The 23603-nt window shown below is 38.9% G+C and overlaps 1 protein-coding gene across 2 annotated transcripts in view; it reads right to left on the reverse strand.

The window, feature by feature from the left end:
• Nucleotides 1-23603, reverse strand: part of l(2)34Fd (lethal (2) 34Fd) — a 169564-nt gene that overhangs the window by 38012 nt on the left and 107949 nt on the right. For both annotated transcript variants that reach the window (XM_067151474.2, XM_067151473.2), the window contains 2 exons: nucleotides 15067-15227; nucleotides 5033-5123 (listed from right to left, as the gene is read on the reverse strand). In XM_067151474.2, coding sequence (XP_067007575.2) covers nucleotides 5033-5123; nucleotides 15067-15227 — 252 coding nt within the window. The remainder of the gene's footprint in view (nucleotides 1-5032; nucleotides 5124-15066; nucleotides 15228-23603) is intronic.

Below are 23603 nucleotides of genomic sequence, written 5' to 3' on the forward strand. Positions count from 1 at the left end.
TTAGCTACACCGCTGCATCTGACATGTGAGTGTTCGCAAAGGACGCCCGGGAGGTAGCGCGCACTCTTGTTGCGATGAGCATGCTAACTATGGGATTATTTAAAAAAAAAAATGGCCCTTACTTGAAAAAACATAGAAAAAACAGATTAGATGTCAGACTTTTCAGGCGTTTGCTCTATTAACCAGCATTTCATCTTAGGTCTGACACTAGACTCATCAGAGTGGGATGTGTCAGACCTTACCCACTGACGCTGGGGTGTATGCAGGTGAACTTATCACAGTCCGTTAACTGCATACGGGAGGCAAAACTCCACAATTAAATTATTGCCCGCCTAGCAATTCCGAACGGAAATTCTAAGTTCCCAAGAAGGGAATTAGATATTTTTCCACCAATAGAGCATGTCAAAACACAGATTAGATGTAAGACTTTTCAGGCGTTTTTTGAAATTTCTTTGTAAAAACATACCTTGTACATAAGTTGTTTCCTACGATTTACACTGTAATGGACTCAGCTCATCGCCGATATATCTCCGAGGAATGGAAAAACGCCGCACACACACAATTTTCATCTTCTCTACTACTCGCATCGGCTGCCGACCATCAACTAACTGTTCTGCATGTCAGCTGATATCCCGATGACGTCACACGCTAAGCAGATGGACAGCTGTTTCGACTGGCACATGCTCCTGTAATGCCTAATACCTTTGAGAAAGTGCTAGTCTTTCTTCCCATTATTCCTCCCCCTCTGCACTATGGTATATATTTGTGGCTTTACTCACACCCAATTGGGATGGACTTCAAGCCTGTGTAGATGGTGGAACTATGACAGCTTTATTTTTCTCTTATGGAGCAGTGTATATAATTTATCTTCTTCTCGGTTTGGAACGCTGGACAGGACATGAGGAATGGCTGACATGTAATTATCTCTTAAAGCTGTAATATGAGCACTGGTAGTCACCTAGCGACTAATGGGGAGCATGCCATTTCCTAGCATAGACTTTATTCTTCTTCACCGATCTACGCCTAGTGCGTAATGTTTTAAGCTTTCTGAGGTGTGTGTGTCTGGCATCTATTACTTCTCGTGCACTCTTGAACTGTGAGCATGAACTATTTGTTCATCAATCCTGGTCTTGATCCATACACTTGTTTTCCCGTTACTTCGTTTTGAACCGTTCATGATTACGTGAGACTGGGTTGACCTGCTTCGGATATCGTGATGGTTTGAATTTGCAGTCAAAATCACTTGCCGGGTATTCCTTGCCATCAGAAAACTCATATTCTCATTCTCGAGGTGTATAATCTTCAACGTGTGAAACCAATGAACTTTGAATGTTTTCTTCCGTCTGGAATTTAAACTTGTATAAGGTGTTTTGGTATTTCTGGTTAGTTTGTTAATTTGCTTTTGGGCATGTATCTATCTCCTTTATCCCCTCCACTCCCTTTTTTTTACTTGTCTTTTGCATATGATGTATGTACTGGTTGGGACAAAACAATGTTTGTATGAATTCCCATCTTTTTTACGGCTACACTGTAAATGTCACTAGATTTTCATGTAAAGTTTGTAAAATTTAGTATTGTTTTTCAAATAGATTGTTGTGTCAGAGTTATTGGTGCTCTTGTTTCTTGCCTTGGCAATCCTATGTCCGAGCCTAGCAGGAATCTCTGCACTTACTGTGCTTCTTATTTGATCCGACGTTGACCGCAAACTTTGTCCTTGGTATTCCCAGCTACTGCTTCCACTGTTTTCCTCTCATGCAGTTACATATTTGAAAAAAAAAATTACGTGGGTGTATCTTCTATTACAATTAAGTGCTAAACTTCGTCATTTCTGTGGTGCCAACCTTAATGAATTATTGTAAGGGATTTTTACTACTACCAGAAATTTCCATCTGAGTTAGGATTGGAGCCTACCCAGACCATTATATTATTACTATTATTACTATTATTATTATTATTATTATTATTATTATTATTTAATTCCCTCCGTTACACTTTCCGCCTATTTAGCTCAGTATTCCTTGGGTTCCTTGAAAAGTGTAAAAGAGTGGTAATACTGTACTTGTTTTCTGGTCTCTGTCAATTTATGAATATTTTGTGTTAAGACAATCCAATTTAACTACAGGGGAAGTCCGCTATAGCGAGTATGGCATATAATGAGAACCCCGTTATAACGACAATTTTTGCCCGTCCCTTCAAAATTCCTATATTAAACTGTGTAATATCCTTTGGTTACAACGAGAGCCCTATCACTGACACATCCGTTATTATGAGCAATTATGCGCGCACGATTTTTTCTGTTACTGATATTTATGCACCCAGTCATTATACCGCATGCAATCGATCATCTTCGGTATCGTTTTCTCGCTATGCCCACTAGCGAGCTCTCTCGTCAACACTCGAAGGCAATGTCGGAGTGGATTAGTAATTTAAAGTTAAAAACTTCATCACTGATAAGTATTGAACTAATAATTACAATGCTAAAAAGAGAAAGATGTTCCACCTACTCAATACAATAATATTGTTGCACAAATTAATGTAGCAACATGTTTACATTAGTAATACCCGTCGACTGCTGTCCGTAAAGAAAATGAAAATAAAAGAGAGTATCTTAGAAATGAAGCTTTCACGGTGTGAAGAATTATTTAATTTAATTTCCGGGTTGAACTGTGTTTTACTTGTCTGCACATCACGTACAGTTTGCCGACGTTTCGAATACATTGCAGTATTCTTTGTCAAGGCGACTGAAATACCCCTACTCGATCCGAGGTAATCAGTCTCCCAGGCAGAAATTGCACTACTAGAGTGGCCCTGATCTTGGAGTTTTATATCCTAGCCTTTCTAGCTGACGTAAGCCCTGGCTGTCTCATGAGTATTTTGGAAAGTGTGCGTCACAGCCAGGTAGTGGGGGCTTGCCCGCGCTGTTATGTAATGGGGTTGCAGCCCGTGTGTTTATGTTGTGGTCTGTATGTCTTAAACTATGAATGATAGGCATCCAAGAATTACTGATTTTATATCCTTCTTCTAAATTTATGTTGTTCGTATGTTTCTTGATTTCGATAGCCTCAACAAATTAATCTAAAAAGCCACCTAATCGATACTTTATTTCTTTTGCCTTTGGCAAACTTAAAAATACATTAACAAACACAGTACATGTTTCGACCACTTAGCGGTCATCTTCAGCTGTATATAAAAAATCTTAGATGATAACATTTAAAGGTAAGTCAAGGCCACGCAATCTCGAATACAAATATCTTCCCGCTATCTATTTAGAATTCGGAGCTTTTTACTTTTATCATATGTCATATTTTAATATATTACGATCTCCTGCTGGTTACAGATCGCGAGGCAAGCTGCCCGAATCAGATCGTCATTTTATATAACAGAAGCCACCACAGGGTTTTAGCAAGTTAAACGACTAACACAATTTCTTTTATCACATTCCGAAGAGCAATTCTCGGAAGTTAAACAGTCAACACGGCCTTTTAACCACAAGAATATCACTCAAGGAAGTTATTAAATATAAACAATAAATATCTGAAGACTGGTGCATATGACATAAACTTTCATTCAAGCACAAGTGTTTTTGAATAAGTGCCTTACCATAGACACTTTAGAATATTTTAAAGTATGTTTATTAAAAACAAAGTGTTTAACATCACCACAGACGCGAATTTTAATTAATATTTTTCTCGCATATGCCGGAAGATTATTACAAACACGAACTTTTTATTCACGCCACCTAATGTTATCCAAAAGAATTTTACCATAGACGCTTTTAAATATTTTAAATATGTTTTTCATCATTTAAGTTTTTTAAACACAATTGTGTAAACGATACTGTAATTTAAGTATCATTCACATAAATCTCCTTACCCCCCCCATCTTCCATTTCGTTTAAAGCATCTAGAACAATAGTTTTTGGATTCCCATGGGATATAGTTTTAAGATCCAATGTGCTTGCTTTTAAATGTTATCATCTAAGATTTTTTATATACAGTTGAAGATGACCACTAAGTGGTCGAAACATGTACTGTGTTTGTTAATGTATTTTTAAGTTTGCCAAAGGCAAAAGAAATAAAGTATCGATTAGGTGGCTTTTTAGATTAATTTGTTGATTATACTCATCGATACGGCCATGAAGTGGACAGCTTGCAATTCGATAGCCTCGCGGATTTTCCTTTCCAGATTCCAAGGGATAGCTGCTAGGATCTTGGTCTTGTCAAATGATATTCCATGCCTAGTTTTGTAGGAATGCTTGGCTACCGCTGAAATATCTGTGTTTTGGTTCTTGGTGTGACGAATAGGTGAGACAAAACGTCCGATCTCCACCCGCCTAAAAGAACATATATATATTATAGCCTGGCTCCATGGCTGAATGTTTAGCAAGTTGGTCTTTGATCCAAGGAGGCCAGGGTTCGATTCCTGACCAGGTCTGGGATTTTAACCTTCACTAGCTAATTCTGTTAGCTCGGGGGATGTCTCTGTGTGTGTGCATGCGTGCAGTCTTCAGCATTAGGATTCATCACAGGTAGGGGCCCATCCTCACAGATGAGCAGATCACCTGTAAAGCACCAACTTGAAAGACCTAAATTGGCTACTCTGGCGGCCACATGCCATTATTATATTACCAGGTATATAAAATCAGGCTTGCCACGAACAGGTTGTTGTCACTGTTTAGTGGCTGGTGTTCAGTGGTGTAGTTGTCTTGCCGAGTGACATGGTTACAACAAATTGAATAGTTCAGTATGTACAGGAACCATGTAAGTTGACTGTGCAAATTATCGATCTTGTCTAGATACGAGCCAAGTGCACAGGACATGTGTGCCTTGTTAGTCTATGGACAGTGAACTACCATGTGAAATGACAGGTGCATGCAAAGTGAAGTGAAGGGGGAGACCTGTCAATTAAACTTATGGAAGAATCACCCGTTCCAGATAAATACTGCCAAAAGATGGCAGTGTTTAATTTGTATCAATACTATCATATATTTCTATAACATGCTGGTACAAAGTATTATTATAATAGTACTCACATCAATTTCTGTAAATTGTTGCTCAGCAATCTGTTTCTTCAGCTCCTTCTTACGATTTTTATCAAGTCGAGATACCACTGGATTCAACAATCTGTAAAAAAATACTATTAAATAATTTAGAAAATATAATAATTCTATACTGTACTGTTATTTAAAAATAATACAATGTGAGTGTAGGTTAATTCTGTTTGATAACCTGTGTTGTAATGGTAGCTGTTGTAGTGCGTGAATTTGTAAGATAATGAGAAATAATCATGGGTTTGAGAAAGATGACATCACTATCTTTCTGGAGTAATAATGGTAAATTACAGTAAAACTACAAACAACCCAGCAACGATACAAGATAAATGTGTCGGACATCATCTTCCCTTAAGACGGGATATCAGGCAGACCTGATATCAATCCTCTGGTCTACAAATTATGATCTGCGCCTGAATTTTTTTACAGTTTGCTTTACGTCGCACCAGCACAGACAGGTATTATGGTGATGATGGGATAGGAATGGGAAGGAAGTGGCCGTGGCCTTAATTAAGGTACAGCCCCGGCATTTGCCAGGTGTGAAAATCATCTTCAGGGCTGATGACAGTGTGGTTCAAACCCATTATATTCCAAATGCAAGCTCAGAAATGTGCGACTCTAACTGCACTGCCAACTCGCTCGGTGTATGCACCTGATTTTTTAAATCTTAGTATCATCAGAAGAGCAGTATAGTGAATGGACTAATTTCCATGTTGATAACTATGTAATTAAATAGATGAATAGTCCACCTGGTGGCCATGATCATTATGGCATCAGGTCTTCATGGTCTGATACCATGATTACCTGGTTCAAGTCCTGTAAGTGGAAAAAAAATTTCACCATCAGAATGTTGGTTGGCAGGGTAGAAGAGGTGATGGCATACAATTTCTAATCACAATAATGTGTACCAAAAGCCTGGATTCAATTCCAATCCTCTCTGCAGTGTTCATATGGAGTGAGGCCATATGATGCAGTTGATGATGATTCGACGGTCAGATGGGAACATTAAGCCTTGGGAAGACCCTTTGGTATTTTTCTGACAGGAGTAGTAGACTATGCATCGACACTACATTTCAGCCTTTTCCAACCTCATCATCATCATCACACACTACACAACACACAACATGCAGTCATCACTCATCACACTAGTGCACAGAAACAGATACTGTACACCAGTGTAACAATCTTTGCTTCTGAGCAAGGAGTAACTAACACCCTGACAAAAGATGGTGGGGGGGAAAAAAAAAATAATTAAAAAAAAAATAAATTGCAAACTGCCCATCATCATGGCAATGGATTGTATCCATGTGTCTGGGTTTAGAAAGAAAAAACACTCACACACACTTAGATAAGGTAAAACTTTTGCCTTTATTGTTCACAATTTATAATGATCATGTGCTGACAGGCATACATGGCACAGAAGGAAAGCAGAATTCTTTTATGTTTATGCTGTTGACGTGGTTGCAAACTTCAAAGTTAAGTGCAGCATCTATAGTATGAAAATCTGGATTTCCAAGACTATGGTGAAAACCTGAGAAAAGTGATTGCTATACTACTAGATAAGAGTACATGAAACAGGAGATGTTGGACCAGTTTAAGTATTTACATGATGTTATTTTTCAAGGATGACAGCCTAGTGAGAGATACCAAATCAAGATGTAGGAAAACTAACACAGTAAAGTTATAGTTATAACCAGTGGTAATTTGTACAAATGAAGTGAGTTTATGCAGATGACATTGTCCTTATAAGCAAAAATTAAAATGATCCACAATGAATACTGGATCAATGGAGAGCAGCTCTACAAGAACGTGGTCTGAAAATCAGCAGGTAGAAGACTAAATACATGTTGCAACTTCACAAATACTCCTAACCAAAGAAATATACACCTATAGCAAACCCCACTCTCCCAACCTAGGTAATGTATGCCTATAGCAAATCCCACTCTCCTAACCTAAGAAATGTACACCTACAGCAAACCCCACTCTCCTAACCAAAGTAATGTAACACCTACAGCAAACCCTGCTCTGCTAACCAAAGTGATGTATACTTATAGCAAACCGAGAAGTTGACGATGATTTTAAACATCTGTCTAAAGACAGAACTAATGAAACCACCATCACAAGTCGCATAAACTCTGGGTGGATGACATGGAGAGACCTGTCTGGAGTACTCTGCAACAGGAGAATTCCTGTAACGGGTAAAGTCTACAAAATAATAAGACCATCTTAGCCCGCTGTTGGAAAATTTGCCAGGAATGGACCTGACCTTGAAACTTCCATGAATGTGGTTGTTTCCGCTCAGTAGAGTGATTCCACCTGCCCATCTCAGCAGCATGTAACTTATCCACAAGTGGCTTTTTTACAGGTCAACATTCCGCACATGTCATGAAAGCCAAGATCACATGATTCAGATAATAATTAAAAAACCAAACTCAAATGAGAGGCAGCAGAACACCTCAACATACTTGGATGACCGATATAAATAAAAATCTGTAGGAGGCCCAACTAAATCCAACAATAACCCGGGGCAGGAGGAATTGGTGAATTCAAACTAGCAGAGCCAGTACAAATGAAATGGGACAACAGGTCAGGACTAAGCAGAAGAAGAAGAAGAAGAAGAAGAAGAAAAGAAGTGAGATAGAGCCAAGTGTTTAATCGAATCCAAACAACAGGGATCTGATTTTCATTTTGAAAATTTCACATACCATGGCTGGGACTCAAAGCATGGCATCTTGGTTAGAGGTCAGCGATGTTACCACTCAGCTCACTCTGATCTCATGCTGTGTTTAATGGAATAAAGTGGGGGTGGACTCTGGATATCTTTATTGTAAAATGGAAGTAGCAGGCTTGAAATGGCTGTGGAAATAAGGATAAATTGAAGGAACATACTAGGAAATTGAATCTAGCAAAGAAGGCAGCTAAGGATAACATGATGGCAAGCATAATTGGCAGTCATACAAATTTTAGTGAAAAATGGGAAGGTATGTATAGGAATCTTAAGGCAGAAACAGGTTCCAAGAAGGACATTCCAGGAATAATTAATGAACAAGGGGAGTGTGTATGTGAGGATCTTCAAAAGGCAGAAGTATTCAGTCAGCAGTATGTAGAAATTATTGGTTACAGGGATAATGTCCAGATAGAGAAGGAGACTAATGCTAAAGAAGTATTAAAATTTACATATGATAACAATGACATTTACAATAAGATACAAAAGTTGAAAACTAAAAAAGCGGCCGGAATTGATAAGATTTCTGGGGATATACTAAAGTCTATGGGTTGGGATATAGTACCATATCTGAAGTACAGTAGAAGTCCGCTATAGCGAGTACGGCATATAACGAGAATTCCATTATAGCGACGACTTTTTTCTGTCCCTTCAAAATTCCTATATTAAACTGTGTATCGTCCTTCGGTTACAGCGAGAACCCTATCACTGGCGCATCCGTTATTACGAGCGATTAAGCGCGCGCGATTTTTTCCGTTACTGATATTTATGCACCCCAGCGATGATATTGCATGCGATCGATTACCTTCGGCATCGTTTCCGCGCTATGTGCACTAGCGATTTCTCTTGTCGACATTCGAAGGCAATGTCGGAGTCGATTAGTAATATCCGTCGACAGCTGTTCCGTAAAGAAAATTCGAAATGAAAGAGAACATAAAATAAATAACGTGCCCGATAACGGTTGTTAACTCGTTACAAATTAAGGCTGACCGCTTAATTTTGAGGCTAAATACTGCAATTAAGTAAGAATGGGATACACCTCGAGATATGGCAGAGTGTTTAATTGATTTCATAGGTTAGTTAGTATTTTGTCGCGTCTGGTTAAATTACGGAAAGGCTATTATGAAAATTTATAGCGAGAAAGGTATAATTTCTCTACCGGCGCTTGAAGTGCGTTTTCATCATACGTATAGTACAGTTAAGTTAGGATACGTGACGCCGTTTGAATAAGAAATGTGAAACGTTTGCAACAAAATGCGATCGATCATCTTCGGTACGGTATAGTTTTCTCATTTTGTGCATTTGCGAGCTCTCTCATTGACATTCAAAGGCAATGTTGGAGTTGATTAGTAATACCCATCGACTGCTGTTCTCTAAAGGAAATTCGAAATGAAAGAGGATAACATGTTTTCGTAATAAATGCGTAATGGACGTGGCCGATAGCAGTTGTTAACTCATAAAAGTAAACTGAATAAACGATATCTTAATTTTCATGTTATATATGGAAATTATGTAAGAATGTCATACACCTCAATATATGGCAGAGTACATCACTGATTTCAGAGGATATTTCATATCTTCTCGCGTCTAGTTACATGTAAATTTTTCGCGAGGAGGTTATTTCTCTACATGCGTTTCAAATGTTTACATGATAGGCTACATATACGGTTAGGTTAGGTGACGCTGTTTGAAGAAGAAAGCTGAGGTGTTTGCCACAGAAATCTCTGGAGTGATACGGGTACCGTATTTCTCCGAATCCAAGACATTTTTTCTCAGAATCTCATGCGAAAACTCAAGGGTTGTTGCATTCGCGGCCTAACAGTAAGTTAATGGATACCTCTGGCAACTACCGCGGTAACCACGCTTCTTCTTTTCACAGGCGCACAGAACTCATTGACAATAAACGACCGCCTCTTTACTACACATCGCTACCAGTTGTGCAGTGTACAGTGCCTGTGTGTTTCTCAAATCTCCAGAATGGCATCAAAATGCGACCCTTCGAATTCTTAGAAAAGCCATGGCTACTCAGTGGCAGAGTCATAACACGTCTATTGCACTTGACGCTTAGTAAAATTAAGGTTTATAGACAGCAAGAATATTTTCGTGATGGATAGTCGTATTGTAAAGATACGTGGAAAAGGTATTGCCGGCAAATTTTCAATGGGTTCTAGTCGATATTATGATGCCAAGTTTAAGTTAATGTTTATTAAACACTCGGAAATGTAGAATAATTGTGCAGCCGCAAGAAAATACGGCATAGGCCTAACTAAAGCCAATATTTGGCGTTAGGGTGAAGACAAAAAAATGAACAAAAAATGCGTTTGTACAAAAAATGCATTTTGTGGTCCGCAACAAGGACACTTTAAAGAAGTCAATGATGAAATTGTGAGGTATGTGCACGAAAAACGTAAGGGCGGTTGGCCATACCGTGGCGCAATAAACTCGTTCGTTGACTTTCAACGTTCACGATTAGGCCTATACATCGCTAGCCGTTGAATTTGGCCACACCCGACAAGCGAGACGTACGTGTAGTGGTAGCCGGTTATATCTGACGCTGCGAAAAAGTAACAGTTTTATAGACAGTAAGAATAATTTCCTGATGGATCGTTGTATTGTAGAGACGCATGGAATAGGTATTGCCGGAAAATTTTCAACGAGTACTCTTCGGTATTATGATACCAATGTTAAGTTAATGGTTCTTAAACCCGCGGAAATAAACAATAATTGTGCAGCCGCAAAAAAGAACGAAATACAGCGTGAAGAAAGTCAATGTTCGGCGTCTAAAAATAGTCTAAAATGCGTAGGCCTGTATGATTTTACAAACTTCTTTTTGAGCCTCATTTAAATTTTTTGAAGGAAAAAGTGGGGTTCATCTTGGATTCGGAGAAATGCGAAACTATATTTAATTCAGAATGAAATTAAACATACACTTTCATGTAGTATCGGATTACGAAAAATAACAAACAAGTAAGCCGTAGTGTGGATATCATCTGCGGAAACGCAAGTTTTGAACAAACTTATTGCAGTTTCATACCGATTTTAAAGTGCATGAAGGGTTTTCCGACCTTCATACATAAATCGGATATAACGACAATCCGTTATTGCGAGTAAATTTTTCCCTGTTATAAATTTTCGCTATATCAGACTTCTACTGTACTTATTTGATTATTGTTTGGTCGAAAGAGCTAAACCAAATGAATGGAGAGTTGCTATAGTAGCCCCTGTGTATAAAGGAAAGGGTGATAGATATAAAGCTGAAAATTACAGGCCAGTAAGTTTGAAATGCGTTGTATGTAAGCTTTGGGAAGGCATTCTTTCTGATTATATCAGACACGTTTGCAAAATTAATGACAGGTTTGATAGAAAGCATTTCAAGTTTAGGAAAGGTTATTCCAGTGAGGCTCAACTTGTAGGATTCCAGCAAGATATAGTTGATATCTTGGATTGAGGAGGTCAAATGGACTGTATTGCAATTGACCTGTCTAAAGCATTTGATAGGGTGGATCATGGGAAGCTACTGGAAAAAATGAGTGCAATTGGACTAGACAAAAGAGTGACTGAATGGGCTGCTATATTTCTAGAAAATAGATCTCAGAGAATTAGAGTAGGCAAAGCTTTATCTGACCCTGTAAGAATTAAGAGGGAGATTCCTCAAGGCAGTAATACTGGACCTTTATGTTTTCTAATACTGTATATATAAATAAATGATATGAGTAAACAAGTGGAATCAGAGGTAAGGCATTTCGTGGATGATGTTATTCTGTATAGAGTAATAAATAAGTTACAAGATTGAGAGCAACTGCAACGTGACCTCGATAATGTTGTGAGATGGACAGCAGGCAATGGTATGGTGATAAACAGGGTTAAAAGTCAAATAAGTCAAATTTCTTTTTTTCCCCTTTTTTTTTTGCTAGTTGCATTACGTCTCGCCGACACAGATAGATCTTATGGCGACGATGGAATAGGGAAGGGCCGGGAGTGGGAAGGAAGCGGCCGTGGCCTTAATTAAGGTACAGCCCCAGCATTTGCCTGGTGTGAAAATGGGAAACCACGGAAAACCATTTTCAGGGCTGCCGACAGTGGGGTTCGAACCTACTATCTTCCGAATACTGGATATGAGTTGTAATATGTGGTGAGACGGAGAACTACAACTATGGGAAATATAATTTTTAAGTTTTTTATTTAACGTGTCTGAAGGATTTTATTTTTTTAACTCTGGACTCTACTCCAATTATTTTATGTAACGGCAAGAAATATTAATTTAAATATGTGTGTAATAATTTTTTTTTAGGGAATAGGCAAGATATTGAACAGTATGAACATTGCAAGATGCAAACAGTGATTTTTTTTTTTTTTTAATGTAAGTTTTATGTCAAAATTGTAATCTGATGTAAAATTTTGTAAGGTGATTTATTTTGAAGCATCCTGTACCACATGCGCCGTTACTGATGGTGAAACAGAAGATGTAATCTCTCTGGCATCAGTAGGCCAGGAAATAACCATATATGATTATGCAATTGTATTGGCGAACAGGAATCTAGTGTAAGTTTGATCTTATTGGTTAATTGTGATCGGGCTATTTCCGGTCTTCTGCCTGCTTTGGAAAAATGATGTGTGTGCTCGGCGTCATTTCCATCCGACCGCCTTAGTGAGTGCAGTTATGCTCGAGAGTTTCCCCTCCGGGGAACTTACCTCCATTTTGGCAAGTGCCATTTCCATTGCCATTTCAATGTCTTCTGATTTTGTTTGATTTAATTTAACTCCTTTGGTATTTTGGTATTTTCTCGCTTAATATAATTTTTAAAGTTTTGTTTTAATGTGTTCGAGTTTGCCCTAGATTCTCGTTGGTTGTAACTTCAAGTCTTATACCTGCATTTTAATTGACAAGCCTTGTGTAATTCTACATACGTATAACTTGGTTTTACTAAAGATTTTACATATCCTGATTATGTTTCCGTTTTGGTTAGCCAACTTGTATCTGTCGTCGAGTCAAGCATCAGTTCCTATGTAATTTAACTTGCTTTTTGTAAAACCTTTTTTGTTATTTTTAATATAGTTGAGCTAGAGGGTGTTTATTGTAAGCCTTTTCTCCCCCATAACGTTATACGTTACCATGGACCTCATAGGGCCCCCGCACGTTCCACAATCCCGTCTTAGTTGTCATTTTTAGGCCTGTAAGGGTTCCCTTCTATCTGATTGGATTTTGCGTATTTAGAAGTTTTCCATCACGTTTCCATGCTTTGATGTGTAACCACCGCCACTGCGTCATTTTACTATTTCCATATTCATATTATTAAGTGTCAATATTATTATTATTATTATTATTATTATTATTATTATTATTATTATTATTATTATTATTATTTTATTTATTTGTGTACGTGCTCTAAACAACGCTACATGAGTAAACAAGTGGAATCAGAGGTAAGGCATTTTGTGGGTGATGTTATTCTGTATAGAGTAATAAATAAGTTACAAGATTGACAGCAACTGCAACATGACCTTGATAATGTTGTGAGATGGACACCAGGCAATGGTATGGTGATAAACGGGGTTGAAAGTCAGGTTGTGAGTTTCATAAATAGGAAAAGTCCTCTGAGTTTTAATTACTGCGTTGATGGGGTGAAAGTTCCTTTTTGGGATCATTTTAAGTATCTAGGTGTTAATATAAGGAAAGATCTTCATTGGGGTAATCACATAAATGGAATTGTAAATAAAGGGTACAGTTATCTGTACATGGTTATGAAGGTGTTTAGGGGTTGTAGTAAGGATGTAAAGGAGAGGGCATATAAATCGCTGGTAAGACGCCAACTAGAGTATGGTTCCAGTGTCTGGAACCCTCACTAGGATTACCTGATTCAAGAACTGGAAGAAATCCAAAGAAAAGCAGCTCGATTTGTTCTAGGCGTATCCGACAAAAGAGTAGCGTTACAAAAATGTTGCAAATTGATATCCTGCTTTTATGACTTGTAAGAGCAATCAGGATCCTGATTTTTCACCATACAGGTTTGAGTTTGAGGCTGATGATGCCCTTAATATGGGCAAAACATGTCCCTTAACATTTTATAATAATATTTAATTTCTTAAAAAGATCTCTTTGTATTGATTAGGTGAATATTAAAAAAAAAAAAAAATAACACTTGTAACATACTTTGTATTTAAGTGGTATGTTCTGAGCTGTCAGCGGAGAGATGGCGTGGAATGACATTAGTAGACAAATAAGTTTGAGTGGCGTCTTTAAAAGTAGGAAAGATCACAATATGAAGATAAAATTGGAATTCAAGAGGACAAACTGGGGCAAATATTCATTTATAGGAAGGGGAGTTAGGGACTGGAATAACTTACCAAGGGAGAGGTTCAGTAAAGTTCCAATTTCTTTGGAATCATTTAAGAAAAGGCTAGGAAAACAACAGATAGGGAATCTGCCACCTGGGCGACTGCCCTAAATGCAGATCAGTATTGATTGATTGAAATTAACAATAATGGTTGCCAGTATGAACAAGTGGAAGCTCATAATGAAGATGGTTGGGCTTAAGAGTGAGCAAGGGGACTAGGTTACTGTTATTACCCAGGAGACCGAACAACTTAGCTGTTGAAGATAACAGAAGCAAGTGACTGATATAGGAAACAGTTGAGCAGAATAGATTGCAGCACTTTATTATCACTAAAATGATGTTTCCAAGAATTCTGCTGGAATAACACTACCCTGTATACATAGAGAAGTAGCTGCCTATAGGGAGAGGCTTAAAGTGGAACAGAACAACGTCCACCCACTTCATGGACATAGTCCTCTTCAGCAATGGCTGAGATCCCGGAAGAGCTTCCTGAGGAAATCTGAGGTGCTTAGAGTCTCACCAGAGACGACACGGTTGGAGCTGTGGAAGAAGAGGACCCCTCAGATGGAGGCCAGTAGCTGAGCAGTTACCACCTGGACATAATGGAAAACTGGCTGGTGAAGATGTGCCTGTGCAGGCTACGCTCAAGAGTGGGAAGATCCAGGGATAACTTCAAGAAATGTGGGTTAAGCACAAGTGATGTAAGATGTGAATGTGGACAAGAGCAATCCACAAGCCACATGCTTCAGTGCCCTCTGTGCCCAACATCTTGCACAGAGGATGATCTCCTACAAGCCACTCCGAATACATTGGACAATGCAAAATAATGGGCATGTGTAATATGATCTCACATGTTATGTTTTGTGTGCTTCAAACTGATTTGTACATTGACTGTAAATTTGTATGTTTACGATGTGAGTATAATAATCATCATCAAAATGATATAATAATATCACCTGTATTCTTCTGAATTTTTGTCAACTTCAAAATCTGGATTTTGAAACAAAGCCTTAAAGCGATCATCCTTGAGAAGGTTAGTTCCCACTTTCTTCTTCTTTCCAGCTATTTCATCATTCATCAGCTTCAGAGCAAGATCCTTGTTAACACTGGGCAATTTCTGGAAAATATAAAACAGACAGTACTATTATTATTATTATTATTATTATTATTATTATTATTGTTGTTGTTGTTGTTGTTGTTGTTTTACGTCCCACTAACTAGATTATTATGGTTTTCAGAGATGCTAAGGTGACAGAATGTTATCCTGCAGGAGTTCTCTTATGTGCCAGTAAATCTACTGACACAAGGTTGATGTGTTTAAGCACCTTCGAATAACACCGGACTGAGTCAGGATCCAACCTGCCAAGTTGGGTTCACAAGGCCAGCACTCTACTGTCTGAGCTACTCAGCCCGGCTATTACATAGTGTCAGTAAATTAGTATATGCACTAAACAAGTAACGAAGGAGCATGGGATATGAAAGAAACAAAATTTAATTGCGGAAAGCATTTCAGACAAATCCGAAAGATAGAAATAAATGCCACAGTCAAATTACACACAGTAGTACAGTTAGAACCAATTACCAATAATTCAGACATTTTTCATAGGTTAATCTCTCTACCTCACTGGTACTCTTCAACATTAGACTATAGGATTTGGCAGAAAACACTAAACACAGCACTGCAAATACCACAAGAACAAAAGGAACACATGATTGAGATATTGCTATATAAAGACATTTCAGGAAGGTAGCAGGTAGGGACCCTCTTCGGAGGCAGTCCTACCCAGGGAGTGGCGCCCCAGCCTATGTGAGTCCCAGAGCACACTATCCTGGTGTGTAACATCTGGTATGGATCCCAGCTCAGGGTTACGAGTAAAGACCTCAACGGCATCTACGGCAGAGAAGGTGGACTTCGGTACGGTGGAGATGGCGGAGAAGAAAGACATAGCAATGATGAGAATAAGTGAGACAAAATGGAAGGGGAAAGGCCAAAAAGATTTGAAGAAAGGGTATAGAATATACTGGAGTGGAGGAAAGATGGTAACAAATGCTGTTGGTGTTATATTGAGATAAGACCTAGCGCAATATGTGGACAAAATTGACCAGATCAATGACAGGATAATTAAAGTTAGACTTGGACTTGAGAGTGGAATCAAGGATTTTATACAGGTTTATGCACCCCAATCAGGGAATGCAGATGAATGTTTAGAAGAGTTTCTAAAAGAACTGGAAAATTGTATTGAAGACAAAGAGGTTGTAATAATGGGAGACATGAATGCACATGTTGGAACAGACAGACAGGGAAAAGAAGAGATAATATGTCCCTATAGTTTTGTAAACCAAGATGAAGAAGGAGATTTGGTAATAGATTTTTGTAGAAGGAAAGGATTCTTTGTTGGCAATACGTGGTTTAGAAAAAAGAACTCACAAAAAATAACTAGACATGGTTGGGGAGATAGAGAGACAAAGATAATGATTGTTCTTATTCTGGTGGAGAAGGAGAAACGTAGACAACTGGAAAATGTGACAGCAATCCCAAGAGCAGATTTTGACAGAGACCATAAAGTGGTGGTAGCCAAATTGAAACTTGGTAAAATAACGAAGTTAATAGAAAAAAGGGAAAGAAAAATAAAGGGATGGAAGTCAAAAGAGAAAGAAATAAGGGAAAAGTTTCAAGAGGATCTAAAGAAAGAAATTCTCAAAGATGATGTAAACAGTGTGGAAGAGGAATGGACATGTTTCAGAAATGGATTTGTAAAGTGTGCAGTAAACACCTGTGGAAGACTATCAGGGAGGAAAAAGGAAAAGGAGACTCCTTGGTGGAATAGCAGCGTAAAGGAAGCAGTTAAAGAGAAACAAATAGCTTGGAGGAAGTGGATAGGCAGCAATAGTACAGAGAACTGGCAGAAATATAAAGAAGCCAAATAGGTATGTAAGATAATAGTACAAGAAGAGAAACGGAAGAGCTGGAAAAGTTTCACAGTAACTTTACAGGAGGATATAAAGGGAAGTAAAAAGGTTTTGTATGGTTTGGTGAAGAATAATTTCTGAAACATGGAAGATACAAAATTTGCAAAAACTGAAACAGGGCAGATATTGATGCAAAGAGATGAAATACTAAAAGATGGGAAGAATACTTCTCAGAATTGCTAAATGTAGTCTGTGGTGGGACAGAAAACTGGAAATAAGCATTGTGTTTCGTGAAATTATATTATTGAGTTTGAAGATGTCAACTATTCACCTTTTAGTTTAAGAAACATCAAGAAAAGAATTTGGACTCACGAACTTGTGAAAGTCATTGATTATAGTATTTCTTAATATGTTGTTTTACCATTTTTTTTGACAGATTAAGATGTTATTTGGAACTGTAAATGAACACTGCAAGATGCGAGAATTATTTTTGAAGTGATTTTTGTATTCAAATTTCATGTAACTTGAAGAATTTATTGAAATTTTTTTTATTATTGTATGAAGAAGAATAACTGAAGGTATTATCATTGTATATTCTGTATGTCAAAAATTGTAACACTGTGCTTTGCTGAAATGCATGCGGTGCATGACTTTTTGATCTGTAGGTACTGCACGTGGAGAGATTAGGTGATGCAATTCCTCTTGCTTCAACAAGTTAGGAAATGACCATATATGGTCATGTAATTGGATTGGTCAGAATAACGACTTTCCAATTGGCGAAAAACGGGAATCTAGAGGGATTCGGTGTCGTATTGGTTGTTTGTGATCGGTCCATTTCTGACCTCCTGCCGGCTTCGCGTGCGCGATGGGATTCGTCCCCGCCTTTTCCATCCGACCGCTCTCGTGAGCGCTCCCCTCGGGGAACCCTTCTCCTTCTTGGTAGGTGCTGTTTCCTGGTTTTCTTATTTGGTTGATGTTATTTAATTCTTTCTAGTGTTTTGGTATTTCCTTGTTTAATGTAATTTTCAATGTTTTTAATTCAACGTGTCAGAGTTTGCCCTAGATTCCCGTCGTCACTAATTTCACTTTCTGAATGACTGTGTTTTCTGCAGACAGTCACCTGCATTTTGTTTTTCACAATATATTGTAACTCAGTGTAACCTTTCTATGTTATACCTTGTGTTTTACAAATTTACTTAAGCATTCTGATTGTGTCTTTATTTCGGTTTCGCGGATGTGTATCTTTTCTTAAAGTCTATTTAAACATCCTTAGTTTTAATATGTTAAGTATCAGCTAATCTGCAATTCTTTTGTTTGTTTCTTTTGAAGTTGTATTTGTTAATATTAATAACTAAGAGTTTGAGGGTAATTCTCGTGAACCTTTCCTTCCCCATAGTGTCATACCTTCCCATGGACCTCATAGGGCTCCAACACGTTCCACAATCCTTCCTTAGTTGTCACTGTTAGGCCTGTAAGTTGTAATTACCTTGCGTATGTTTCTATTTTAAGTTAACTGCCACGTTTCCAACCTTAGATGTGAAATCGCCGTTACTGTGTCATTTTCCTTATTTACACTGACTGACAGAGCAAATGCAACACCAAGGAGGAGTAGTTCAAAAGGGATGAAAGTTGGGGGAAAAACAGAGACGGCACGGACGAATAACTGATGTTTATTTCAAACCGATATGCAGGTTACACAATGCGCACGGCATCGACTCAGTAGGATGTAGGACCACCGCGAGCGGTGATGCACGCAGAAACACGTCGAGGTACAGAGTCAATAAGAGTGCGGATGGTGTCCTGAGGGATGGTTCTCCATTCTCTGTCAACCATTTGCCACAGTTGGTCGTCCGTACGAGGCTGGGGCAGAGTTTGCAAACGGCGTAAAATGAGATCCCACACGTGTTCGATTGGTGAGAGATCCGGAGAGTACGCTGGCCACGGAAGCATCTGTACACCTCGTAGAGCCTGTTGGGAGATGCGAGCAGTGTGTGGGCGGGCATTATCCTGCTGAAACTGAGCATTGGGCAACCCCTGAAGGTACGGGAGTGCCACCGGCCGCAGCACATGCTGCACGTAGCGGTGGGCATTTAACGTGCCTTGAATACGCACTAGAGGTGACGTGGAATCATACGCAATAGCGCCCCAAACCATGATGCCGCGTTGTCTAGCGGTAGGGCGCTCCACAGTTACTGCTGGATTTAACCTTTCTCCACGCCGACGCCACACTCGTCTGCGGTGACTATCACTGACAGAACAGAAGCGTGACTCATCGGAGAACACGACGTTCCGCCATTCCCTCATCCAAGTCGCTCTAGCCCGGCACCATGCCAGGCGTGCACGTCTATGCTGTGGAGTCAATGGTAGTCTTCTGAGCGGACGCCGGGAGTGCAGGCCTCCTTCAACCAATCGACGGGAAATTGTTCTGGTCGATATTGGAACAGCCAGGGTGTCTTGCACATGCTGAAGAATGGCGGTTGACGTGGCGTGCGGGGCTGCCACCGCTTGGCGGCGGATGCGCCGATCCTCGCGTGCTGACGCCACTCGGGCTGCGCCTGGACCCCTCGCACGTGCCACATGTCCCTGCGCCAACCATCTTCGCCACAGGCGCTGCACCGTGGACACATCTCTATGGGTATCGGCTGCGATTTGACGAAGCGACCAACCTGCCCTTCTCAGCCTGATCACCATACCCCTCGTAAAGTCGTCTGTCTGCTGGAAATGCCTCCGTTGACGGCGGCCTGGCATTCTTAGCTATACACGTGTCCTGTGGCACACGACAACACGTTCTACAATGACTGTCGGCTGAGAAATCACGGTACGAAGTGGGCCATTCGCCAACGCCGTGTCCCATTTATCGTTCGCTACGTGCGCAGCACAGCGGCGCATTTCACATCATGAGCATACCTCAGTGACGTCAGTCTACCCTGCAATTGGCATAAAGTTCTGACCACTCCTTCTTGGTGTTGCATTTGCTCTGTCAGTCAGTGTATTTTATTATTATTTGTGTAGACGCCGCAACATGGATAGTTTTCTATTATCATTTTTCTTCTTCTTCTTCTTATTATTATTTGTGCATGCGCTCAATTGATGCTACACTAAATATTAAATACAGTGAAGTGGCAGATGAGAAGGAGCAAGAAGAAACAATGGGGAAAGAAGAAGAACAAGAAAAGAAGATATCGATGTTAGAAACAGAGGAAGCCATACAAAAGATGAAGGGCAGTAAAGCAGCAGGAGTGGATGAACTAACTACGGAAATGATAAAAGCAGCAGGACCAATAGGACTATAGTGGCTGTATAGATTATTTAGAATAATCTGGAGGAAGAAAGAGATCCCAGAAGAGTGGGGACAGGGTTTAATTATCCCGATATTTAAAAAAGGTGATAACATTTTTTTTTTTGCTAGGGGCTTTACGTCGCACCGACACAGATAGGTCTTATGGCGACGATGGGAGAGGAAAGGCTTAGGAGTTGGAAGGAAGCGGCCGTGGCCTTAATTAAGGTACAGCCCCAGCATTTGCCTGGTGTGAAAATGGGAAACCACGGAAAACCATTTTCAGGGCTGCCGATAGTGGGATTCGAACCTACTATCTCCCGGATGCAAGCTCACAGCCGCGCGCCTCTACACGCACGGCCAACTCGCCCGGTAAAAAGGTGATAAAAAGGAATGTAATAACTACAGAGGGATCATCCTTACTGACCTGATCTTTACATTAAGATATATGATGGAGAAAAGATGGGAGTTTGGAAAATGCATAGTGATGACATTTATTGACATTTATTGACAGTTGATATAGAACACATAAAGGAAAAAGCAAGTTAAAAGAGTGCAAGTGCAGATGATAAAAGCTATGTACAAAAATTGTGTTAGTAGTGTGAAGACTAGTATAGGAAAAATAAAATGGTTTGAAGTTCAAACTGGTCTCCGACAGGGAAGTGTACTATCCCCCATACTATTCGTCATAGACATGGAAGACAGGTAACAAAAGCCATGTTGTTTGCAGATGATATAGTGATATGGGGTGAGGATGAAACGGAAGTGCAAAAACAAGTAGATGTATGGAATTGAGAGATAGAAAAATTTAAGATGAAAGTAAGCACAGAGAAAAGCAAAACAATAGTGATGACAAGGGGAAGGAAGGAAGGAAGGAATGAAGAGGAAAGATAAAACTGAATGGTAAAATTCTGGAAGTGGTTAAAAGCTTCAAGTACTTGGGAAGTGTGATCACAAAAGGTGAAAATATAACCGAGGAAATTAGGAAAAGAATACAAGCAAACAGCTTCTACCAGAGTGTAAGGGGTATTTTCTGGAACCAAGATGTTCCAAAGAAATGCAAGAAAGTATTATATTCAACCTATTATGAACCCATACTAACCTACTGCAACGGACTCATCATATCACTGGCATACTGCAAGAGGAAATTTGCCGCACGCACACAACCTCCATCATTTCTACTACTACTATGGACTCACCTTTTTTACAGCAATACACCGTAATTCTCTCGGCGACTGTTATTGAATCACCTCATCGCCAATACTTATTGAAAATCCAATACCCCGCACGCATTCCAGCTCTATTCATGTTCGCCGTGTTCTGTCAACTGACTGCCTTCAAAGCCTGCTCACACTCCTGATGATGTCACCCAATATTAATTAATTCTGCTAACATTTAATTATTATAATATAAAGTTCCATTTGATTTATTGTAAAGTAAGGTTTGGAGGTTCATATGTTCAATAGTTCACAGTATTGCTCAATGATCCTGCTACGATAACAAGGTAATAATGGTATTTCGAACAATAATACAGATTGCAGACTTGCACTGTGTCAAGAATAGCGTAGTGGAAGTAACACGTGTGAGCATCAGAATAGCAGAGTATGCTGAGTTAAGTGAGAGGAACACTATAGGTTAAGATTTAAGATAAGAGAAAACCACAATAAAAATTTGATGACAAATGTATTCAAAAGAAACGAAACCTAGAATTTTTCACTGAACATCATTGAGCTAAACAAATATAGTTTTTTCCCCAACCATAAACCCCATTTTTTTTGTTTCATTATAAAACCAAACAAGAAAGAAAGTAAGTAAGAAAGAACCAGGGAAGGGAGAGGGAAGGGGAGGAAAAAGACAAGCTTACCTAAGTACAAGTTAATAAACTAAGCAGTAGATACAAAATTTTACGGAATTACAATCTCAAGAAAAAATGGACATTACAACACAGAAAGGTCTTCAGAAGTGAACTCCACTGAATAATCACACCTAAAAATGACAGTAGTAAAGAACTGCATCTATTGACAGTCTATCAGCCCGTAAAATCATGTTTGGAAAGTTCACTGACCTAGCAGAAATCACAGTCATCCAACAGGGCAGTTCAAAGACAGTCTCATTTCCACCTTGCATTATAGGAACATAGATCAGAAGCACGGTTCATATGTAAGCATGTAGAGAACTCGCAAGGCACTAGGAATAGAAGATTCTGACTATCCCAAAAACCATATGAGCTGAACGTGTTTGATCTCCTATACACAGTAGAAGTTCATTATAGCGAGAATTCACAACAGCGGAAAATTTACTCGCTATAGCAGTGTGTCGTTATATCCGATTTTTGTATAAAAGTCGAAAAAACCCCCATACACATGAAAATCGGTATAAAACGACAATCAGTTTGTTCAAAACTTGTGTTTCCACGGATGATATACACACTACGGCTTACTTGTTTGTTATTTTTCAAAATCCGATACTATGTGAAAGTGTATGTTTAATTTCATTCTGAAAAAATTACAGTACCGGTACTGTATTTCTCCGAATCGAAGACAAACCCCACCTTTTCCTTCACAAAATTTAAATCAGGCTCAAAAAGTGCTTTGTAAAATCATATGAATGCCTTTGTTGTAGAGTACGCATTTTTAGACGCCGAACATTGGCTTTCGTTATGCTGCAATTTTTTTGCGGCTGCACAATTATTCTTTATTTCCAAATGTACCATATGTTCTTATACATTAGTGTAAATTGTTGTAAAAAGTGGTTGTTAAGAATAGTTTTAGCACACGTTAATCTCCTATATAGCTAAAAAGAATGTGTAGATGTTTTGATTTCCACTTGACTTCAATTGCCGTCTCATTATCCGCATTATGAGATTTGATATCTTCACATTATCTCCATTGGATGTGAAGATGAATTGGACGTCCCATTAGAACTTTAAGACATGATCGGCCAGTTCACTCCAAATATGACCATGATGTTCTTGTACATAAGTGCAAATTGTTATATAAAAAAATTAATTCTTGAAAATCATTTTAGTATAGCATCCACTCAAAGCTCTGACTTGGAGTTTAGAATTTATGGCTGATGACGCCTGCAATGACAGGTGAAACATGTACCATATGCTTAAGATTTTAATAGTACTGAATAGGTAGTTTTCAATAAATTCATTGTTAAACATTTAATATTATTTGACTCTCTTATATTCTTATATTGACTTATATTCTCTCAGCTGTCTTCACCAAGGCTCTCCTCAGATTATTACATTCCTTATGTTCAGCTCTTAGATCTTCTTTCAGTAACATCTTCCGAACATTC

This window comes from Anabrus simplex, chromosome 7 (genome assembly GCF_040414725.1).
Source record: "Anabrus simplex isolate iqAnaSimp1 chromosome 7, ASM4041472v1, whole genome shotgun sequence".
NCBI lineage: Eukaryota > Metazoa > Arthropoda > Insecta > Orthoptera > Tettigoniidae > Anabrus > Anabrus simplex.